Genomic DNA, 18,568 nt, shown 5'->3' with positions numbered 1-18,568 from the left:
GATTTCATTTTTTGCACATTTTATGTTAATCTGGAAAAGGGAGAATAATAAGTATCTGGTAGACTGTTTAATAAAATGTAAAACAACCACAAAACGGGACTCATTGAAATCCAACACTGAGCATAAATCTCTATATGTGTTATCTACTGATAACTGTCAATGGGTGGATATATAAAGAATTTTTTAAAAAATGAATGTAGAGTTAGTTTCTCTATTCACTCTATGAAGAGCATAAAAATATATGTAGAATGAAAATCATCTATATAGTAAATATTAGAACTCAACCCATACAATTTATCTTACAACCACCTTTCCAAAGTTCATTGCATTGTGTGGAAGACTGATTTCTAAAGGAAAAAACAAATCCCAAAGGATATGCATATGCCAGTCAGTTCCAGGCAAAACCCAGAATATGATCTTATTATGTATCTTATGAAATATGTTTTCTAAAAAATAAGAAAGGATAAGGAATATATCTATATCAGTGTTCTCAGTTTTTCTTAGTAAATGTTTTTATTCCCTAGGCACACAGCTTACCTTTTCTTTTATAATAGTTTTTACATTATAAAGGGAATTGATGTGATTTTAGTGGTCTTTCAGGTGGTGCTAGTCAAAAGGAGTTGCTGAGAAGGGCTGAAAGCCCCAAGAGGTGCAGAGCTCTAGGGGCAATGTGTACGTTGGTTACAGAATTTTTTTTCTATTTTTTAAGCCATTATACTTTCAACTATGTGTATATAGTTTCTTCTATCATTAATGTCTATTTAATCATAATTTTATTCAACGCGTTATTGTTTTAATCAGTGTGAGTTCTCTTTGAGGTCGACTTACCACGTGCACATTTTCACATACTGCCACCATGCACAGCCTTGTTATCTTTCATAGCTAAGATGTATCCTATGTTGTTGCAATTTCCTAATATTCTTTGATTCATGCTAGGAGTCCATGTCACAAAGCAGCAAGTGTGCAGTCTTTAGAGTCAGACCATATGGGGTTAGAACCACCACTTACTAGCTGCATGGTCTCAGTCTTTAACCTCTCTCTTCCCAGCATTCCTACAACTTGAAGAGTTGTTTTGATGCTTGCATTTTTAAAGTTGCTAACACAAAGGCAGAGTGGGGGCTCAGGAGATGGTGGCTGTTGCCATCCTTTGGTGTTTCTTTCTCCTATGCTTGTCTTCCTGAGACATCATAGAGTATTTTATTAATTCAAAGAAGATCTCAGAAATCATAGCTACCACAGAATAAGTCTGTGAGAGCATCCTTAGAGTCAGGATTTGGGAATTGGTATTAGGAGGAACGTGGTGATTAAGGGTCTCTGACACAGTGAAATATAAAATCAAAAGAAACTTTTTATAGCCTAGGCCTTTCCGGGATAAAATTTGTATTCATGGCACACAAGACCCTTCCTATTTAACCCTGGCCTCCTGACTCAACTTCTCATTCAGCTGCCCCATTGCACTCTGTGCTTCAGGCATATGGGTTCAGCCATATGGTGATTCTCACAGTGACCAGGTTCTCTCTTCTTATGTCCTTTCTTTACCAGCTACTCATCCAGTCTCCACCATTTGTCTAGATTATTCTAACTCTTCAAAATCCATTTCATGTTTCTTCTCTAAGGAGCTTTTACTAGTGGTTCCCTGTGTGGATGAGCACTTATTCTCGGACTTCTCATAGTAACACCTGTGTCATGTGGATAAAAATTGTATTATTCAACACAGCATTTTCACAGCACATACTATCTCTTAATTATTCATTTTCTTGTTTTCTTATCTGCTGTACCTCCTAGAAGCTATAGGTTGAGGGGAAGAGAAAAAAAAAGTCAGCAAATAATTATAATATTATGTAGAAAGGATAATGGTATAGATAGGAGCATGAAAATGCTGTTTTCATTCAGAAATGTCCATAGTAAGACTTAGAGAAAGTGCCTAGTGGGGGCATTTACACAGATTAGGGAGCATGAGTAAAGAATAAAGGTGGAGGGGGCAGCCCAGGTGGCTCAGCGGTTTAGCGCCACCTTCGGCCCAGGGCCTGATCCTGGAGACCCGGGATCGAGTCCCACGTCGGGCTCCCTGCATGGAGCCTGCTTCTCCCTCTGCCTGTGTCTCTGCCTCTCTCTCTCTCTCTCTCCCTGTGTCTCTCATGAATAAATAGATCAAATCTTAAAAAAAATTTTTAAAAAACAAGAATAAAGGTGGAGAACAGCAGAAAATGGCGTGAGCAGAAAAAGAGAGGCAGGTGGCACATAAGGTGACAAGAGATGACGACAATAGACAAATCACAGAATCCATGTCAATCGATTTCAAATCCTTGAAAGGTTTAACTGTGGGGGCTAGAGTGACATAATCAGATTTGACCATAATATTCTGTCCTCTATGTAGAAGAGGAATGCATCCAGGAGGGAGAGGGCCAGCTGAGAGTTAGAGTTGAGGTATGTGGGAGACCACCATGTGGAGATGCCAGTAACAGCTAGAGATCCAAGTTCACCTTGAGGAGAGTAATCTAGACCAGAAAAAGAGATTTGAGAGTTGACAGCACATGGGGAATACTTAAAAGCTCAAGTGAGAAAGAGAGCTCCTGGAGATCATGAATAAAGTCAAGTCAGGAGAGCAGGGAACCAAGGATGGGATAGAGCCATCAACAATATTGAAGGGGGGGGGGTCACAGAGGAGAGACTGTCAAGGTAAAATAAAAAAGATAGCCAGTGGGGTGTCATCGAAGCCAAAGAAAGAATTAGTATAAAGAAGGAGGGAATGAACTATACACTCAAGCGTAGCAGCCAAGTCTACTGAAATAAGAGCTGATACATATCTATTCAATCTGGCTGTTAAGCAGTCAAGGAAAATAACAACAAAAGGAATTTCAACAGGATGGTGGGCAGAAACCATTTGACAGGAGGTGGAGAGGTTGCAACCTGGGATGTTTGGGATGACTGGAAAGATAATAAGGCAAAGACAGAGAGTGGTAAACTGAAAATTGTTTACTTGATCTGCAACAGGGTCTAGATTGGATCTACAAGGAAGTTTGTGTTCTGATGAGTGAGATAATGGAATTTAGGATTTTAGAAATGGAGTGGTTTAGAGGATGACAAGACTCAAGGCCTGGCTAAAGAATAGGTAAAGAGAAGGCTAAATTCAGATTTATGATTTTGAGAGAGGCGAGTTAAAATATTCAACTACAATTGTTGATTTATTTTTCTGTAGAATTCTGACAAGTTGTTGCTGTAGGTATTTTTAAGGGCACGTGAATTTCTGATCACTTGGTATTACTTTTCCTTTAAGATTTTATCTTGAATTTTATACAGCCATTAGGCATAGCATTGCAACTGTGATTTCCTTTTGGTCATATTTGTGGTACATCTTTTCACTTTATTTTCAGCTTTCTCTCTTTTTTTTCTTTTCTTTTTTTTATTTTAATTAATAATACAACACCTAGATTCTTGAGGTAGTATGTTAGTTCACTTACATTCTTGTTATTACTATTAGGATTTATTACCCTTTTAATGTTTTAAAATGCCTATATTTCATTATTTGCCATTTTTTTCTATCCTCCATTGAACAGGTTAAGTTTTTCTCTGTTTTTTTTGTTGCTCTAACTTTTTAAGGTACATAGTTATATTTTTCTGCATCTATATCATTGTTTAACTAGGTCTATGTCATACCCTCAAGTAAAAATCTTCCTGAATATGATCTTATCTTCTTGTTCTCACTTATCTCCCTGTATTGAGATTTATAGTATCTCTCTCTCTCTCTCTCCCTCCCTCCCTCATCTCTCTGTCTATCTATATTCTTGTTTAGGCTACAAAAATTTTACTTTTATTCACTCATTTTTCTTTTTCTTTTTTTTAAGATTTATTTATTTGACAAAAAGAGAGCACTTGCGCACACATGTACATATGCCTATGGGGGGGCAGGAAGAGAAAAGTAGACTCTCCACTGAGCAGGAAGCCCCTACATGGGGCTTGATCTCATAACCCTGAGATCATGACCTGAGCAGAAATCAAGAATTGGACACTCAACCAACTGAGCTACCCAAGCACCCCTATTTATTCATTTTTCTTATATTTTGTATAGATTTTATAGTGTTTTTTACCCAAGATTTTATTTGTTTATTTATGAGAGACACACAGAGAGAGGCAGACACACAGGCAGAGGGAGAAGCAGGCTCCCTACAAGGAGCCTGATGCAGGACTCAATCCCAGGACCCCGGGATCACAACCTGAGCCAAAGCCAGATGCTCACCCACTGAGCCACCCAGGTGCCCCAGATTTCATAGTCATATTTATCATCTAACTGCAGTACCTCCTGGAAGAGTTTTTCAAAGGCTATTTGCCTTAAAACTTCTGAGTTCTGCCTTAGAACAATTTTTTTTTCCTTAGAACAATCTTATTTCACCCCACATACTTAAAGGATATTTTACTGGTTATAAATGTCCAGGTTCAAAGTTCTTTACCTTTTTATTTTATTTTATTTTATTTATTCATTCATTCATGAGAGACAGAGAGAGAGAGAGAGAGGCAGAGACACAGGCAGAGGGAGAAGCAGGCTCCACGCAGGGAGCCGGACGTGGGACTCGCCCTGGGCCAAAGGCAGGTGCTAAACCACTGAGCTACCCAGGGATTCCCCAGTTCTTTACCTTTAATACTTCAATTATTATCCCATTTTCTTCATGTACCCAGTGTTGTTGAAAACTTTCATTGTTGGTCTTTTGTAGATGTTTATTTTTAAACGTGTCAAATCTTATAAATGTTCTATTGCCTTCAAATCTCATAGTTCACATACCTATTATCTCCATTTTTATTTTAGTTAAATAATTTGCTTCTTATTTTATTATCTTCATTTACCATTTTGAAGATGCTTATTCTGCTGATCTGTAATTCTTCTTTTGTCTAATATATTATTTCTGTTTCATCTAATATAAAATGTTGTGTTTATTGTCTTTTTAGAGACAACAACTGGATTCCTAGGTTTGATTAATTTTGAACATTCCTGGAAGCTATGAAGGAAGGTTTTGAATGGATTTTAGCTATTAAAATCAATTTAGGATAATGGAGGAACCAATGTCTTCAATAAATTGGGGGCAAAATTAGTCAAGTCAGTGGGTGACAAAAATGAAGGATAGATGTGTTAGAGAAGCAAAGAAGAGCCTCCAAGGAGGATGGGTTTTCACATGTAGGAAAGAAAGGGTTTCTAGTGAAATAGGAGAAACCTATGTTTATTGACAACAGGGAAAAATTAAAGATGCAGGAGAGTGAGTCATTTAGGATGCAAGTTTCTGGGAAGAAAGGGGAAAAATGATATATATATAATTTTGGTGAAACTACTAGAGATACTCCAAAGAAAAGCATTTATCGTAAATTGTGTTTAGCATCCTTCTTTCCTCAGGTCTTCTTTACATTTGTCCAGTACAAATTTGTTTGTCCATGTAATGATAAATGTGAATGAGAGAAACATCATGAAATTAAACTCTGAGTTTAGTAACAATCAAGAACATATTTTAAAACTTTCATGGACTATGCTAAACCAAAGAAACAAAATATGCATATTTATTACCCTAGATCCTTTAACAATGTCTCTATGCACATGCAATAACATCTGATGTCCAGACCATATGTGGAATCCAAAAAACAAAACAAATGAATAAACAAACAAAAAAAGCATAATCAGACCTATAAATACAGAGAACAAACTGATGATTGCCAGAGGGAATAGGAGTGGAGAATAGGCAAAGTGGGTGATGAGGAGTGTGAAGTACAGGCTTTCAGTCACAGAATGAATAAATCATGGGAATAAAGGCCCAGCATAGGGAATGCCCTCGATGGTATTATAATAGTGTTGCATGGTGACAGATGGTAGCTACACTTGCGGTGAGCATAACATATAGACTCATCAAATCACTGCGTTGTACACCAGAAGCTAATGTAGCATTGTGTGTCAACTGTACTCAAATTTAAAAATTAAAATTAATTAATTATTTAAAAAATCCAGATCATTGTCAAGAGCCCGCACCCTTGAAGATGGTACTCGCGAACCACATGTGGCTATTTAAAATTTAATGTTAAATTAATTCAAATTCAATAAAGCCTTTAAAAATTGAATGAGATAAAAAAAAACTTAATTCTGAGCCTGGGAATTTGAATAAAAACTTGAGAAAGGAAGATTTAATCCCTCAGTTAAACTAGCTACATTTCAAGTGCTCAGTAGCCACATGTGGTTAGTTGCTATGGTATTAGACTGTGCGGATGTAGGACATTCCTATGCTTGCAGAAATTGTTGGGGGACACCACTGGGCTAGAGGGCTTTGCAACCTAGAGAGCATACTTTTCAACTTCGTCTCAAACTTATCTCCTGCTCCCTTCCCATTGACTAACCTTCACATTCCAACCTTAAGATCTTTGACATTTTTGCTTCCTTTCCAAGACTACTCTTTGCCATGTTGTTCATGTCTTTTTTTCAAATATCAGTAAGCCCTTCTCTGACCATTTCTAGCAACACTCATCCCCGTTAAGCTCTCTCCCCTACCTGCTTTAATTTCTTCAGACCACCATTTGTTATTAAGCCGTTTATTGTCTCTTTCCTCATTAGTGTTAGAGCTCCAAGAGGGCAGCGACTTTGTGCTGCTTGCTTTTACCGTTCTAGTAAATTCTACCGTTCTAGTAAAACCACTCACAGCGTGGTCCTGCAATAAATACTGCTCCACAAATTTTTGTTAAATTAATGCTAAAGCGCGTTCCAATTTTTTGGCATATCAACTTTAGGAGTATCTTAGTGGAAGTCTGAATATTTGATTCTCTAAGGTTCTCAGAAATCTTGCGTAGAAGATAACATTAACAGAATCATAAAATGTTTTTATCTATCTCTCCAAGTTTATCCTCATTGTTTCTGCACATGTTATAGGAAATTCAGAGTACTACAGCTGTATAAATTCAGCATTCTCATTATCTTGGAGTCTACACCATATTTTAAAATTTCATTGAAGAGAATATAATGGGAGAGAGGAGAGCGAGAGCCAGAGAGAGAATGGGGGGAGGGGGGGAACAATCAGAGTATTTTTAAAATACAAGTATTTATTTATTTATTTATTTATTTATTTATTTATTTATTTATTTATTTATGTTTGATGAGGAACTATTTCTTGTTGTTTCAAGTCTTTATTTAAATTCTAGTTAGCTAACATTAGTGTAACATTGGTTTCAGGAATAGAATTTAGCGATTCACACTCACATACAACACCCACTGCTCATCACAAGTGCCCACCTTCACCCCCACCCCCCATTTGGCCATCCTCCACTCACCTCCCTCCACTAACTCCCTCCATTTTTCCTCTAAGGCTAACAGTCTCAATGGCTTACCTCCCTCTGTTTTTTTAAAGGCAAACGTTTAAAATCTTCTCCAACTAAAGTAGAGAAAGGAAGGAAGGCTATTTTAGAAAGGAATTTGAGAAAGGGAGTAAAAAGCTGATTTAAAGTAGGATTTTAGGGGATGCCTGGGTGGCTCAGTGGTTGAGCATCTGCCTTTGGCTCAGGGCATGATCTCAGGGTCCTGAGATCAAGTCCCACGTCAGGCTCCCGGTGCATGGAGCCTGCTTCTCCTTCTGCCTGTGTCTCTGCCTCTCTCTCTCTCTCTGTGTGTATGTCTCTCATGAATAAATCAGTAAAATATTTTTTTAATAAAATAAACCAAAAATAAAGTAGGACTTTAGGGCCCATTTTCCAGAATTTCAATCCTGCCTTTGTCACTCACCAGCTTTGTAACAAGTTATTGCACATTTCTTCCCCTCAGTTTCCTCATTTGTACAACAGAGGTAATGATGGTATCCACTTCATATTTGTTGTGAAGGTTAAATGTGCTGGTGTACGTGAAGCACACAGAAAGTGCCTGGCTCATCTCCTGTCCCCGCACTGTATGCGTCTGCTATTGTTACTATTAAAGGGGTGGGTGATTGTTGTTGTTTGTTGATATTGCTATTATTATTATTATTATTATTATTATTATTATTAGCCATTTGGGGAAGTTGGATAATGTGTTTCCCCGTAGTTTGTATCCATGTAGACCAATCAGCTGGTTTGACCACTGCTGTTTGAATATCCACCTATAAGATGCAATCAAAACATTTCAAAAGGAAAATAAAGTTTGTAGGAAGTCATCTCTCTACATGTTAAGTACATGGGCTCTGGCTTGAGGCACCTCATGATAACCACTCTATTTCTATAGATACTGATTTCCAAGGACTAGCCCAGGGTGGTTGGCCCAGCCATCACCTGCCAGCTGGTGGAAGCAAATGCATGGAAAAGGAGCACAGATCAAAGAGTGGCAGGATTTCTTCATTTTAAGTTCTGAAGTATTCTGGGTTTTGATATACATATAACCTTAATTTAAATAGCCCTTAAAACTTTTAAAGATTGCTAAATTTTTTTCTCTCTGAATTAGGCTGAAGCACAACTCTTATCATTATGCACAGTATTCTAAATGTATTATATTTTGCTAGATGGAAGACGTTATTGAGGATATAATCGGTATGGAATCAAGTTTTAAAGAGGAAGGAACAGACTCTCCTCTGCTATTGCAAAGAACAGTAAGTGTTTCCAGACCCGAGGAGGTCAATGAGATTGAGATAAATAATGGCATCTGATGATAAGGAAAAGACATTCAATTTGATTAGTAAATGGTATCTTTTTCTACGCTTTTGATGCAGTCACAAGATAATAGCTGAATATTAGGAAATATTATTGGTGCAGAAAAAAGATTATGTAATGTTGTTGAGGAAGATGATAGGGCTTGTGATATTCTCTCCATCTATCTATTTAATCCCTATAAACATCCATCTAATTATACATTCTAATCTGATATATAGCATTTTCTATGAATGATTTAATTTTCAGATTTCCTGAAACACAGCACACAATCAAAACACCCTCATGAGCTAATGGTTCAATTTTGACTATTTTACCACAACTGGTACCATTTTACCACAACTGGACCATCAGATTCAGAGGCTCTACACCTTGTAGAGATGAAAAAATTATAACAAAAAAATATGACTTTACTTTAGGACCAATAACAGATCAAAGATGAGCTTAAGTAGAACAGGCCTCACCCTACTTGAAGGCATGCGGACAGACATCTATGTTGCAATCAGCACAAATTCCTGGAATGACACGTAATGAACGGATGGTTTCTTATCTCCTGTTTGATTGCTGTTACCTCCTCATTACTCATTTATTAATCACTAAAAATGTTATTTGTAAAGGGTGTGCGAAGGAAGTCTTTTCATGTGCTTTGAAGGGTTATTGTTGGTTTGCTTATTGTCTTAGATCTTTTAGGAAAATGAGAAAAAATATGAAAGATTGTGATTGAATTGTTATTTTAGACATTTCATTTAAAGAAAATACATTTTGACTATATTATGTGGTACAGATATTTTTCATCAGTAAGTCAACGAGCTGGGATACGTGAATGATGAACATATAAAGTTAAGACCTTAAGAAAAAATTACTTTTTTCTCTTTTATTTCTTTTGTTCCAGACACAGTATCTAGAAAGAAGTATCTCTTTCCTCCTTTTCTCTGGTATGCAAGAGCTCATAGGACAGGTCACTAATACTGGCATTATCTGACAAAGGTCAAATGAGATTTAAAACCTAGTCTTTTTGCAAGTTTTATTTTTATTTTATTCTATTTTTTTTTTTTAGGATGGACTGACAATTCTTTCTACATCTTCTGTCTTCAGATTTCAAGCAGCATAGTCATATGAAATCTGACTAATTCTCTAGATAAATATATTATTAATGATAATTTCTCCCTGCCTAATTTCACAGCATGAAGATACTATTGTCTTAACTAGGATTCAGCTTCTGGGTTTCAGTAAATGATATTAATTTCCTGCAATCTTTTCTTTCTATGTGGTACTCATTAAAATTGTGTACAGAAACATTCTCTTTGTTAAATGATTGTGCTTGTTCTGTAGAGGCTGCATAGAACGGCTGACTCAGTACAAATTAGTGGCAATAACTATCTGGAATTTACTTTTGATATCTGGGATGTACTTTTAAAAAGATAGATACTACTGGCCTACCTGCACTTACACAAAGAAATATCTGTGTGTTGACCAATCAGCAAAACCAAAGAGTTTAATTAACCAAATATAGTGATTCTATATGTATTGTGTGCAAAGCATAATACACGTGCCATAGGAAACTGAAGTAGAATAAGACACAATTCACAAGCCAAGAGATCACAGGATGGTGGGGTGGGGGAGTGAGGTGTACCTGAGAGACAGGGAGGGAGAGTGTGGATCTTGGTTTTAAACCCAGTTTCCAATCTAGGCACTGTGCAAGGCACTTAACCTCTCAGCTTTCTTCTACATTACAAGAATGATTAAAATATATATCTCCAAGGCTGTTTTTTTTTAAGATTTTATTTATTTATTCATGAGAGACACAGAGAAAGAGGTAAAGACCCAGGCAGAGGGAGAAGCAGGCTCCCTGTGGGGAACCCGATGTAGGACTCGATCCTGGAACCCCGGGATCACGTCCTGGGCCGAAGGCAGACGCTCAACTGCTGAGCCACCCAGGCGTCCCTACAAGGCTATTTTATATTAAATCTTAGTATACTACATGTGTACATTGAAATATTAGTCAGAGAGTTGCTCTGGAGTTTGAGTGAAGGAGAAACCATATTAAATTGAGGTTTTTTTTTTTTTTTTTTCAAATGCTTTAGTTATGAGGGATAGTTAAGGTTCTAAGAGGCAGCCATGGACACAGAAAAGTAGCAAGTCTTGAACATAAGAAAAAGCAAGAGGGGAGGGGGGGAAAGGATGTTTAAGAACGGCTGATAGAACAGAGGAGACTCTGAAGGATTTTTGTAGTTCACGTGGATAAAAATAAAGACCTGTTGGATTCAGAAGAATGCTTTGAGTGAGCGTGTTAGCCAGTGAACTTTTGGTACAGATGGTAGAACCTGGCTCATCCGGGGCTTAAACATGAGAGAAGTCTGTTGGTTCATGTGCTGTGTAGATTCCTAAGTAGTGCCCCATGTGGGCAGCCCCCCAAAACTTCGCCCTTGTTTTCTTCTGTGCTGGCTCTATTCCCAGCCGTTGAGCAAAGACTGTCATGGCCTGTTCCTAGCTATGCACATAGTTCCTTCTTGCCAACCCAGTTTGTTTTTTTTTGTTGTTGTTGTTTGTTTGTTTGTTTGTTTTGGTTTGTTTGTCAGCTTTGGGTTTTTTGGCAAACACCTACTTCTGCACAAGGAAGAGAGTTTTCTGATTAACTGAAGTCAATCCTGGTGGCCCCACTTCCCCTACCAGAGGCGGTTTTAAGAATGGGCTCGTGTTGCAATTTTGACATGTTGGGCTGCCTTCTGGGAACTTCCTTAAGTCTTTAAAGTAGACCCCAAGAGAGAGAAGGGTTTTGCCTCTTCATGACATTATAGGATAATGGGACTTATGTAGTCATTTTATTGCCCAGAAGCTAAATAGACTAAGGAAAACCAAACCAAACCAAACCAAACCGAAACAAAACAAACAAAAAAAAAAAAAAAAAAAGGGAAGAAGAAAAGCCAAAAGAAATGCTGCTTATATGCCCTTGGCAAATTCTTTGCCTGTGGATTTCATATTATGTAAGATTTTTTTTTCCCTTTATTCGATAAGCTAAGTGTGTCTGATTGTTGTAACCAAATTCATCCTAATGGATACACTCCAGGCAGGCTTGGCGGCCTAAGGGAAGAAGAGCATTCCTCTTGGTTCCAGTGAAATCCCCGGGATGATTCTTACTGGAGCAACGCCTGTCATTTATCTATGCCTCAGCCAGCTGCTCTGAGTCTTAGAGTTGAGCAGCCCCACGCAGCAACAAATTCCCTAGACTAAGTGAGAACGAGCAGAGGAGTTGTTACCAAAATAAATGTCAGTGAATTCTAATGAGGCTAAACCAACAGATGTCATTATGGTGAGCTTCAAAAGTGAGATATTTATTAATTCACAATAACTATCATTAATTTCTCACCTTTTATTTGAAGCTCACTTTTCTATGCATTTTACACACATTTTCTCTAGTTCTTGTGGAGATCGATGGAATCTCAGGAGCCGTCTATTGAGTGCTTAGTCATGGGGACAGGCTCTGGCAGGGGTGTGAGAGAAAGCCTTGGATCTCACCGAGCTAAGATTCATCTCGGGACCACGGCCTACAGGCTTAGCTACAAGTCATGATATAACTTCTGTTGGTGGGAAACTTGGAAGCTGCTGAGGGGAGCCTTGGACCCCTTGTGGTGGGCCTTCCAATTTATCCAGCTTGAATGAACTAGTGCAAGGTCTTCACAGATCAATTCAGCCCGGGTCTTTCCGACCCAGAAATGAACGCTGAGTGATGAGTGACTGGAGGCAGAAAAATTAAGAAGTTACCTCTCGATTTCTATTGGCTACCTGTCAGTTTCTTCTCAATGCGACTATGTAAACTAGATGGCGAGGAGCTAAAGTGCAGGAAACCTTCAGCCAAATCAGTCATGCTTTTGACAAAACCCTAACCGGTCAGTTTCTCAGTCCCTTTAGCGTCAGTGCATTTTTCTCTTCCCCATTTAGCCCACCCCCCTTTGCATGATGATATCCTAGATCTTGTTATTGCCATTTTTTTTCTATCCCCTAATGTTTTTATTTCACTTTTGACCATTGCATTCTATTTGCTGAGTGCTTCTGTAGTTTTCTTATTTCACCAATTGTTCAAGCTCTAAATCGATGCGCTCTATCACTATTTTCAATAGCTATGACTCTGCACTTGCAACATTTTGAAAATGTCTAGAGTCTTTGGTCAAGCACTATACCCAATCCTCTTGCAAACACTCCTAACATATCTCTGGGTTTTTTTGGTGATTTTTTTTTTTTTTTTCATTTTACTTCCCTGGCAAAACCCCAACCCTGATTAAACTTCTCTCATCTTACTCCACACCTCAACCTGAGCCGCTTACTGGATAAAATTTCGTCACATTTCTCATAGTATTCACCTCAAGTACATCACCAAAATGTCACAGGGCCTTTTACCACCACTGTGGGAATTCACAGCTATTCCCTGGTAAATATTCCCATTAACTGAGACCATTTTTTAAAAACTCCTTCTCTTTTCACTTCAAATCTCCACAGTTCATTGCCCATTCTTCCTTTTTCAGCCGATTTCTCTTTTACAGTGTATCTCAAAGAGCAAATGTATGCAACGCTATTGGAACTCATTCATTACTCGGCATCTCCAGTTATACGAAACCACCTGTATCTGTTTTCATTTCTTCTGCCATCTCTTCTTTTAGCATAATTGCTCCAGCTCACGATCTAAAGCCAGCCCACCACGTGTGCTCCATATCTCACTCCTTCTCACCTCCTCAAGGACTTTGCTTCTCTAAGTAGTGACTCCTTCTCCTACATAATCAGTCTATTCTGATCTATTGGGTTATAAATATCAGTCTTACACTGGTCTTTAGTAATACTCCCTAAAAATAAAACCAAACCCCTAAACTCCCTTTGAACACATTTTCTGTCTGGCTGCCATGTTATGTCATGACTGACTCACACACGAAAGAACTTCTTGCTTCTATCTTCACCCTGCCACCTTTTGCTCCCCTCCTGTTTTCTAGTCTCCAACAGAGCTCTTGTCCTCACAATTCTAAAGGGGCTCTTCAAGCCAACCGAAGCAGAAGCCAGCAGTAAGTTCTCCATTCTCACCTGACTTGGCTTCTTGGTGGTATTTGCCATGGTTGACCACTCTTCCTTCTTAAAGTACCATCTGGGATTCTATGGCACCACCTTTTCTGGTTTTCTATTACCTTGCTGGTTCTTTCTCTTCTAACTGATGTCTAAATGCTCATGTGTACCAAGGCTAGGACTTCAGCCCTCTTTTCTCATGTATCAATACATCCTACGGGTGACCTCCACCCTTCTCCACCCGATCTCTCCCCTCTATGCTTGTATATCCTCCTGCTTGTTGTCTTTTATGCTCCTAACAGACATCTCAAACTTAATATTGACTAACAAAAAGTCTCTGTCCCCCCCCACACACACACCTATCCCAATCTCCTTTTGGTTTATCTAGCACCCCCACTCCCAGAGTCATCTTTCTTCTTTCTCTTACTCAGACATCTGCACATCTATCAATATGTCCTACGGAGCATCCGAGATTATCTGAATCTTACAGCTTATCAGCATCTCCATTAAAACGCTTTTCCAGACTGCCATCATCTCTCACTTGAACCTCAGAAACTGACTGCAGCCAAACTTCCCTGCTACTTCTTGCCCCCTTACAGCTGTTCATGCAGTAGCCAGAATGATCTGCACAAAGCAAAAATCAGATCCTGTTTCTCCTTGCTTAACATGCTATTAACTTCCTAAAATCCTCAGAATATAATCCAGACACTTTACCATTGTCAGCATTTCCCTTTAACTTTAGGCTCTGGCCTCTATAGCCTTCTTCTTGCTCCTTGACAATGACATGCAGACCATGATCTTAGGGCCACTGAACTTCCTTTTTTGGCTTGGAATACTTTGTTCCAGAACTTCACACGGCTGCCCCTTTATGTTTCCAACCTTTAGACAATGCCACCTTGTCAGAGAGGCCTTCCACAAACAGCCTAGCTAAAAGATCCCATCTCATCATTCCCAAAATCAATACCTTATTTTGATAACCTCTGACTCGTATGATTAGAATTATTATTTTATCTACTTATTTATTGTATGCTCCCACCCCTAAAATGTAAACTCCTTGAATATAACAGTTTTGTCCATTTTGTTCACTTCTGTGTCCCTGGACCCTAAAGCTGTGACCTCTTCATTATATCATCAGCACCTGGCACTGGCACCATCCCTAGCACATCGTAGGTGTTCAGCAAATGCATGTGAAATAAACACTTCAAAATACACACATAGGGATCCCTGGATGGCTCAGTGGTTTAGCACCACCTTCAGCCCAGGGTGTGATCCTGGAGACCTGGGATCGAGTCCCACATCGGGCTCCCTGCATGGAGCCTGCTTCTCCCTCTGCCTGTGTCTCTGCCTTTCTCTCTCTCTCTCTGTGTCTCTCATGAATAAATACATAAATACAATCTTGTAAAAAAATACGCACATAGTATTGAAAAAATGATTCCCATCATACATTAGTACTTAAAATTTTTTAAATGGGAAAAAAGCAGTAGCAACAAGGATAATGACCATAATAAAAGCTACCGTGACTTGGGTACTTGCTACATGACAAGGATTGTGCAGAACGTATTTAGTGAAAAATTGCATTGATCATCACAACAAACCTAGGGGATAGAGACTAGTATTACCTATTTTCACTTTATAAACGAGGAAGGAGGCTTAGGGAAGTTCACTAATTTGTTCAACTTATGCAGTTAGTGAATGGCAGGGTAGGGTTTGAATTCCAGTCGTGTATGATACCAGAGACAGCAGCAATCCTCCTCCTCCTCCTCCTCCCGTCCCAGAAGCCTCAGAAGGAAGCTGATTCCTAGAACTGTAGAATCATAAGAGTTGACGGGACCTTAGACTGATCTGATTCTCTGCCACTCCAGCGGAATGATTGCTTGGCCTAAGAGTTTAGATCTGTTTCCCTATAATTTCCACCAGTTGGTCTTGATTTCACCCCTTCCCTTACAAGATGTGGTTGTGCATAGTAACTCATATCTTTTATCCTCCATAGCTCTTTTTTCAATCAGGTGTCTGTAAATGCTGGTGGCATTTGGCAATCTCAGTAAACTGTTATAGTTCAAGACCATTCCAGAGACGAGGACTGAGTAAATATTAACAACCCCTTGTGCTTGGTTGGAACTTGAGAGGACTGCATAACATCAACAAGCAAGCTTTTGTCAATCACAGCCTAGACCAGATTAGTCTTAAAGTCCAAGGAAGAGCCAAAGTTCACCTTGGCACAGAGTTTTCTGTGCAGTCCTCTCAGCTATTGTTTGCCAGTTTTTAAGGAAAAGAAAATGATGAAGTAGAAGGAGAAAATCGTGGCTCTCTTGGAGGTTAGAGACACTGCCGAGTTAAAACTGGTGAGCAAGTGCATTTTGGAATTACTTCAGTGTTTGGAGATGAAACCACCTTAAATACTGAATAAACTTTATAAAGTAATAGGCAATAAAATAAGGTATGTAGAAATTGAGCTTTGAAATGCATAATATATAATCTGCTGTACTGACAAGCTTGTTTACTTACAAGATAGTTTTTGGTGCTCTGGATAGAGTAAAAATATTGTTATACTCTCTTTAGTAAAAAAAAAAAATGTTAAAAATATTGGGATTTTTCTATCAAAAAGTGAGGGTTCCCTTGGTTATTTATTGCAGTGTTTACATTAAATCAATAACCGTTTTTGTTAATTTAGTACTAAATAGATCATGTGCATATAAAGTATATGGTACTAAAGTATTTATAAGTTACCATCTCTATTTTGTGCTTTATCTTTTCTACTTAAGTTATAAGCCAGCTGGCCAAGGACAAGGGACATTCTACTCCCGCCCAACACATTATTTTTTTATTCACTCATAATAGAACAAAAATAATAATAACTCAGTGGGATTTCCCTATTCAATGTTTGTCATTCAAACCTCATAGCCCAGCTTTTGCAAATAAAATAAAGAGGGAGAGCAATGATGTGTGTCTTAAAACTGGAAAAATCTAGTTTACCACATTTAAATGAATAAATACCCCAAAGGGGAAAAAATAATCTTTTAAACGTCAGTTTTTTGTGTATGCATACATTGTGTGGTATATGCTTCCCTACAGCGCTCTCTCTTTATGCCTAATGTTTGTCTTCTTTTTATGTCTGCAGTTATTCTAATAATCTCATGCTCACTTTTACCATTTTAGTTCCACAGTGACTATCTTCACAGAACAGAAAAATAGAAGATTAAACCATTTAAAGTTTTTCTCAGTTTCCCATGAAATTTAGTACTAAATATGTGCTATGGATAGTATGTAGATATCACACATTCGCATATATATATATGGGTAAATGGGATTTTTTGCTCTTAGTATTTATACTGAAAAATTGTCTGAAAATATATAAGTATATGTATTTTCTTTCCCTCTTTTGTATTTATAATGAGATATTCTGGGAGAAAGACATGTCACACACCCAGACCACACAGACACATGTACATAATATGCATATGTAATACATCTATGCATATACATTATACGTATGTATGTTCACACACAACCCTCCAGGAAATTCTCAGGGTTTTAGATAAGCAATTAATTTTCACGAACATGGTAAGTAGTGTATACTGTTGTGCTCCCCATGCTGAGTGAATATAAATGAAGAGGGGTAAGACAATAAATATAAACTAAATTATTAAATTTATGGTCAAGTTTATTAGTCACATAGTGTTTTGGTGAAGAGAGAGCTAAACGGAGCCACCATGAAAGACAGTGTTGGAGAAGGTTTGGACTTTGAATTGAGCCTTAGAGAGTAGGTTGGATTTTGATACTTGAATAAAACTGAAGAAAAAAATAGTCCAATGGCTTCCAACTTTTTTGCATATTCAAATCACTTCTTACCATTAAAAGTGTTAAGGCAAAGGACTTTCCAGAGTAGAGTAGGTAGTAAAGAATGCACCCTCTGGTTCAGATAGATCCAGGATTAAATCCCAAGCCCTCTATTTATACAACAGTATGATCTTGACATAATTACCTACTTTTTCAGTTTTAATTATTTAATATTTAAAATCGGAAACGTGATACCTCATGGCATTGTTATAAAGATGACTTGAGATAGTGTTCTTTGTTATTGTTATTGAATATACTAGCTTAATATCTGGCACATGATAAATATTCAACTATCTAGGACATAGTATATATGTTAGGATAATGCTTGTATTTTACTCTTTTTTTTTTTAAATTACCAATATATAGATTCCTAGGTTCCTTGTGGCAAACTCTTTCCTTCCCTCCCATTTGAGTCTAAAATCTATTTTGGAAGCCATGCTATGGCATATGGGTACGTGGTGACAAGAAATCTTTTATAACTTGAGAGTGGTGGCAAATAATATTGACTAGATAATGACGGGCCATTTAATATGATTCTTGAAAGCTAGACATAAGAGTTTGACCTTAATATAGACATTAGAGGGGAGAGCTTTCTGATTTGGGGGGTGGAGAAGATCAGAAGGAAGTTGTACTTTTAAAATATGAGTTGGTCTAAGAGGGGTAGTTGGGAATTGAGAGGGATGAAGGGATACTAGAGAAACATAATTTAAGTTTAGGACCTGAAGAATTGATATATGAGGACAGAGAAGAAAATATAAACTGATAAATAATTTAAAAGAAAAAAATCATACGGGGAGATAGATTGGACATAGTATATGAAAAGGGAAGAGACCAAACAGGAAAACATATCTAAAACTTAGATTATTAATGTCCTTTATTACATTAGCTTGATAAGAATAAATGGATATATGAGCATTTTCATATTTTATTTAGATGTTTCTGCAGTATATTTGGACCCAGATTTTATTTTCTCATAGGGCAGCATGATTTTAACAATATGCAAATCTATATTTTTCTAGGGTTACGGGAATTTACTATCTTCTCAAACACTAAGAAT

General features: G+C 37.8%; 1 protein-coding gene across 2 annotated transcripts in view; it reads left to right on the top strand.

Moving 5' to 3' along the window:
- Positions 1-18,568, top strand: part of TFEC (transcription factor EC) — a 69,815-nt gene that overhangs the window by 25,132 nt on the left and 26,115 nt on the right. Inside the window, exon 3 of one of the 2 annotated variants that reach the window (XM_055314480.1) lies at positions 8,484-8,570. The exons of the other annotated variant lie outside the window; for it this stretch is intronic. Within the exon in view, the coding sequence (XP_055170455.1) occupies positions 8,484-8,570 (87 nt within the window). The remainder of the gene's footprint in view (positions 1-8,483; positions 8,571-18,568) is intronic. 2 annotated transcript variants of the gene reach the window in all.

This window comes from Nyctereutes procyonoides, unplaced genomic scaffold (assembly GCF_905146905.1).
Source record: "Nyctereutes procyonoides isolate TBG_1078 unplaced genomic scaffold, NYPRO_anot_genome, whole genome shotgun sequence".
NCBI lineage: Eukaryota > Metazoa > Chordata > Mammalia > Carnivora > Canidae > Nyctereutes > Nyctereutes procyonoides.
The sequence above is the reverse complement of the archived record's forward strand: the minus strand, read 5'-3'. Positions and strand labels throughout refer to the sequence as shown.